The sequence below is a fragment of the Lemur catta genome, chromosome 7, assembly GCF_020740605.2.
Source record: "Lemur catta isolate mLemCat1 chromosome 7, mLemCat1.pri, whole genome shotgun sequence".
Classification (NCBI taxonomy): Eukaryota; Metazoa; Chordata; class Mammalia; order Primates; family Lemuridae; genus Lemur; species Lemur catta.
In genome coordinates, this window is record NC_059134.1 from 104,367,816 (window position 1) to 104,373,815 (window position 6,000).

The 6,000-nt window shown below is 58.1% G+C and overlaps 1 protein-coding gene across 1 annotated transcript in view; it reads right to left on the reverse strand.

Annotated features, from left to right (window-relative positions):
* The window catches only part of LRP5 (LDL receptor related protein 5), a 105,509-nt gene extending 101,400 nt beyond the window's left edge, over nucleotides 1-4,109 (reverse strand). Inside the window, exon 1 of the mRNA XM_045558267.1 lies at nucleotides 3,903-4,109. Coding sequence (XP_045414223.1) covers nucleotides 3,903-3,984 — 82 coding nt within the window. The 5' untranslated portion in view covers nucleotides 3,985-4,109. The remainder of the gene's footprint in view (nucleotides 1-3,902) is intronic.
* Nucleotides 4,110-6,000: the final 1,891 nt, after the last annotated feature.

The window sequence follows — 6,000 nt, forward strand, 5'->3', positions numbered from 1 at the left end:
GGTTAAGTGTCTGCAAGGCCTCATAAACCACAAGTGTCTGGTTCTCTCAGGGATTCTGCGCGGCTGCACACGGCCTCACTCTGCCGTCCCAGCGCCCCTCAGGGCCCAGGCCCTCCTCCCTGTCCCCATCACCTGGCACATTTCTGAACTGTGGCAGGAAGACCTCAGGCCAGATCCTCCGACTGTCCAAACTGGGATGCCCCAGCCCCGCTCACACTGTTGAAAGACACAGCCAGCCAAGATCGACTCAACGGGTGCACGTACAGGTAGACAAATGTGGTCCACCGTGCAGTGGAATATTATTCAACCACAAAAAGGACTGAGACACTGACACATGACACAACGTGGACGAACCACGAAAACCATGTGCTACGTGAAGAAGCCAGACACAAAGAACACATATTCCATGATTCCATTTATATGAAATAACCAGAATAGGCAAGTCCATGGAGAAAGCAGATTGGTGGCTGTCAGGGGCTGCGGGTAGGGGAACTAGAAGTCATGTTCAGTGGGTACAGGGTTTTATCTAGGGGTGATGGAAATATTTTATAATTTAATAGAAGTGATGGTTGTAAACACTGTGAATATACTAAATGTCTCTGAAGTATACTTTAAAATGGTTAATTTTATATTATGTAAGTTTCACCTCAATTTAAAAAAAAAATTCAACACCTTTCACCTAGGACAGATCTGACTCCAGCCTACATTTCCTGTCGGCACTGCACAAAGTCTTCCAGAAGCTTCCATCGTCTTTTGGATCACACTCAGACTCCACAGCACGATCTGGTCACTTCAGCAGAGACCACCAGGCACTTGAGGACAGGGTTCTGGGATGTCTCGCAGGTCACCCCGAGGGTGAGGGTGCAGCAGCCCTGGGGCCGCCTCTCCTTAGCACATCAGCCTCTGCTTCCCTGCCCTCCTCTCGGCATGGGAAGCCCTGCAGGTGCCAGGCCTCATTTGCCTCTCGGCGCCACCCTACACCGGCATTAGCAATGCTGGACACCAAAGAGAAGCAGCAACGATGAGAGCTGACACAGTGCCAGGCGCACGCTGACCTGCTGAATTGGAGGCAGGAAGGATTATTATCCCCGCTTTACAGAAGACAAAACTGAGGCAGCAAAGGTGGAGCTGGCCACCCAAGCTCCCCACCACAGCAAGCCGCCAGGCTGGGATTAGACCCCGGGGCTCCATCCACAGCGCTAACTACTCCAAGACCCCCACTCAGGGCTGGAGCAATACAGAACTCAGTCAGCGGCTGGATGGATATCCGAGATCATGCACAGAAAAAAGTCCAGGCTGTGTAGCAAGAGCCTATAGACTGTCCAGGCCAGAAAGATCAAGGACCCTGTTACACAACAGCAGTCACGGTGGCTCTGCCACCACTCGTCCCTCACCTGGGCCAGGGACAGTGCTAAGGGTCTCACATGTAGCACGTACTGCTCCCAACAGCCTGGGAGGGGAAGGGACCAGGTGAGGATTCTAGTCACAGAGAAGCTCAGTAAGTCGCCCAAAGTCAAACAGCTGCTGAGCACATGAAGCCAGGCTGGTCTGACCCCAAAGCCTCCACTCTCAGCCCTGGTAAACCGTCACGGCAAGGCAGGAGATGATGCCAAGACCTCACCTTACTGCACTCCCACACCCCCACCCGTGTGCAAATGCTGCTAAACGCCTGAACAGTGACACAGTGCAGCTGAAATTAAACAGGTTCCAAAAACCTGTTCCATAAACAGGAACCATGAGGTGGATCTCCCCAGAGAAGGGCTGAACAAATGCTGGATCGGGTTGACAGGGTAATTTCTTGGATTTGAATGGGAGGGATAAAGGCACCAGGGCCCTGCTTTGGAGGGGACTCTACCGGGGACTCCACACAGCAGTTAGTGGACCCAACACAGGCCTCCTGGGCCCTCCGTGGGCCAGGCCCTGTGCAACTACAGTAACCTCCCCTGGGAGTGGGGGATGCCTGGACAGGCCTGGAACAAGTGTCCAGCAGAGAGGCCTGGGGCTTCGGGGCTGGGGAATGCCGCCCTCAGCCCCAGGACCACTAGAACAAAGGCATTTCCGTGGACTCACGGCTTCAAATTGCAACAGGAAGCAATCAGGAAAAATAATTAGCTGCCCACTTACTGGTTTCACTCTGGACTGAGGCATACACCTAACACAGAAAATCAGGGACATAGCAAATTAGGAACAGTCAAAACAGTTCTGCAGAAAGATTCCTGCCTTTCCTTCCATTTTAGGACTAGATTTCACGTTAGCCGGTGCTCCCAGGCCTTGCTTCCTAATGTTAAAATAATCAACTCTATTTTTGCCTCATATTCAACTGAACTCCACAGATGTAATTCCTTCTCCTTAGGGGCTCGAATCACACAACGACAGGCATTCGATTCCGGCAACGACACCCCAAAACATACAGAAAATCCAAAACTGCATGAGGTGAAAGAGCACAGCTGGCTTAGAAACCCCACCTTTAAAACAAACAGCTTCTCCAAAAACCTTTTGCCTTCATGACCCAGGCATTTCCGGAGAGAAAAGGAGCAGCGTTGGCCTGAACTATCCAGATACTGTCATTGTTTTGTCTTCACCTTGTTTTGCTAGCACCAGACACGGCCCAAAAATGTAAACACGCTCCCGGGAGACGAATTTGGGGTGAAATGCCCACAGAATCTCTAGGCTCCCAAGGGAGGCAGGGGGACTCGAGGAAAAGCCCTTTCTGCTCCTAGCTGCCCGCCCACCTCCATGGAGGGGTGCACTGGGGGTCCAACCACAGGGCCAGGCCAGCCTCCTGCAAAGTCCACACTGGACATGTTCAGGGAGGCAGCTGTCTGCCTTAAAGAGGCCCAGACAAAGGGACCCGACGTCCCCCCCCACCAACTGCCACCAACAGAAGAACCCCGGGTGTGCACAGGCACTTGCTGGCCATGGCCACTTGGACAGCCACGCTTCAGAACAACGAAAGACGCACATCGGAAGAGAATGATTTAGGTAGCAAGAGGCTTGCTTCAAAACCCACACGGCAATCTCCAAATTAAAAGAACATGTGTAGCATTTCACAACTGCTTAGGTTTCCGGAGTCCTCCTGACCTCAACTCCTCCCCTTGGGACACACCAAAAGTTGGAGAGAAAGTTCCCCAGCCCTCCATCTCCCCAAGGGCGTGTACAACTGAGGCACGAGCACACTGCCCAACCCCACACTCTAGGACCACGTCACCCCCACGCAGCGGGCCCCAGAGAGGGACACCGGTCAGCTGCCACCGGGCGCCACCATTTGGGGCCTCAGCGGCCAAACAGGTCATTCGGGTCGCCCAGCACCTGGCAGGTGTCAGTGCGTTAGGAAACCGACAACCACTTAGATCAAAGGGACAGCGCCACGGGCCAGGCCGCCCCGCGCCCGGGCTCAGAACTTTCTCGCTGTAACTTGACTCAGTTCTCAGAGCTCGCAGGCCGGCTGCGCGGCCGCTGGCACAGGCTCGCGAAGAGAGTTCCCCAAGTAGTTCCCGAAAGGCCAGGCCTGTCTGGGCCGACAGACTCTGCTCGGTGCCTGGCCCGAGGCCACACGGTCCGAGCTCGGCCCGGGCTCACCGACTGCCCGCGGGCGCATTTCCGAGCGCGCCTGGGCGCGGGCAGGTGAGGACCCGCCCGCGCCGCACCTGGCGGGGTCGGCGCCGCCCGCGCGCCCTCCTCGCGGGCCCGGGACGCGGCGTTCCCGGGAAGGGCCCGGGCGGGGAGACAAAGGGCCGGCGCGCGGTGCCCGGGCGGCGGGGGTCCGCGGCGCGCGTCCCAACTCGCCCCCAACTTGCGAAGTCGCTTCCGAGCCCCGGCGCGCGCCCGCGCACTTGGCCGCGGGGCCGCCCGGGCCATTGTCCGCGGGGCCCGCCGCCCCCGCCCGGCCCGCGCCCACCTACCCGCGGCGGGGGCCAGGCTGCAGCAGAGCGCCAGCAGCAGCAGCGGCGGCGACGGCGGCGGCCGGGACGGCGGCGCCTCCATGTTGTCCGGCGGCCGGACGGGCCCGCGCCGCGCTCACTCCGGCTCCATGGCGCGGCGGCGGCGGCTCCTCGCGCGGCTCCCGGCGCCTCCCGCCTCCCCCCTCGGGCGCCGCAGACCAGGACGACGGGGAGGAGGGAGCAGGGCGCGCGGGAGCGGAAGCCGCGCCGCGTCTCCGCCCCCCGCCGCCGCCGCCCGCGCCCCCCGCGCCGGCCGCGCCCTCCCGCGGGCGCCCCCCGGAGCCGGCCCGGGGCGAGGCGGGCGCGGCGACCTGGGTCCCCGCGGCCCCTCCTCGCGCCCCCCGCCCTGTCCTGGGGGCGGCCGCCAGGAGGCTCGGCGCTGCGGCACAGGGTTTGCAGCCCGCGGGCCCCGGCGGCAGGTCAGCGCCGGAAGCAGGTGCGTCACCTGTAGAGCGAGCTGCGAGGACCTGGCCTTTACGAGTGGGGAAACTGAGGCACGGGAGGAGGGGCGGAATTGCCTAACGGCACACAGCGAGGCAGTTTCAAGGCTGAAAGCCAGGGGCCCCAAGCCAGGTCTGTGCGCTTTCCTGCTACCGCCGCCACCCGGGCAAGGCAGGGTCCCGTTGGGGCAGCCCAGCGACACCTGTTCTCACTTGGGGAGGGACCGAGCAGGGACAGAAGTGGATGAAGCTGGGCGGGCTGGGAGTGGGGTGGGCTTGAGGTTTTACTTTTAAATGAAATGCATGCCCTGTACATTATTCATTATGACAAAGACTGAGCAGTAGACCAGCTGTCCTAAATGTGCTTTATGCTGGCTGAGGGAGAAAGCCCCTCTTGGCCTTTGAGTCCTTTGACAAGCAGGCTCGCTTCCTCCCCCACCTCCCCCTGAAACTTACCCTCTCTGCGCCCACCGGAGTCAGCTCAGCCAGGAACCCTGGTGCAGAAGAGCGCCTAAGAGAGGGAGAATCTCACCCCGGCAGAACCCTGAAGACCCACAGGAGGGGCTCTGGAACCAGTGGGCCCAAGTTGAGACTCTGGCTCTGCTGCTTTCTGGAACCACTGTGCTCTTGGCAGGTGGAAATATAACCTCTCCAGGCACCCTTTCCTCCCTTATAAAGTGGGGACAGCAATGCCTACCTTGCAGGTGCAGAAAGGACTTGCGATACCTGGCACAGACAACTGGCTACTCACAAATGCGTGCGTTCTTCATGTATTTGTGACGGCTTTGCAAGGCTGGTGGTCAGGCAGGGCACCCTCATGGGGTTTATATGCTAGGGACTGAGACAAACAAACAAGAAGACAGAGAAAATTAAAAAGCAAAAGCACCATTAACAGAATGAACACAAGGAATGAAAAGTGAAGGGTGTTGGGCTGCAATGTATGGAGGAAATTCTGACTTGGGAGGTAAGGACATTTGAAATACCACTGAGGAGCACTTGAGGCAGAGAAAACATCAAGGGAGCAGGGACCAACCTGTCTGCTGGACTTAGAGGAGGAACCACAAAAGGTCAACGTTGGCCAGGTGAGGTAGGTCATGCCTGTAATCCCAGTGCTTTGGGAGGCCAAGGCAGGAGGATCCCTTGAGATCAGGAGTTTGAGACCAGCCTGAGCAACATACCAAGACCTTGTCTCTACAAAAAAAAAAATGTAAAAGCTGGGCACGGTGGTGCGCGCAACTGTAGTCCCAGCTACTCGAGAGGCTGAGACAGGAGGATCGTTTGAGCCCAAGACTTTGTGGCTGCAGTGAGCTATGATCAGCCCCACTGCGCTCCAGCCTGGGCAACAGAGCAAGACCCTGTCTCTAAAAACAATAAAATAAAACAAAAATTAAAAGGCCAAGTTACACAGGATGGAAGTAGGGGTGGAAGGAGGCAGATGGTGCAGTGGGAGAGGGCAGCTGGGACCAGCACACGTCAGACCTCAGACTGGGAAGAAGAGCTGAGGCTGTATCCCGAGAGCAGTGGGGAACATGACAGGGATTTAGGCAGCAGAAACCCTTGCTGTTTCCTTCCCCCACCCTATGCCCAGCCCTCACAGCACAACCTGTTGGCTCTATTTT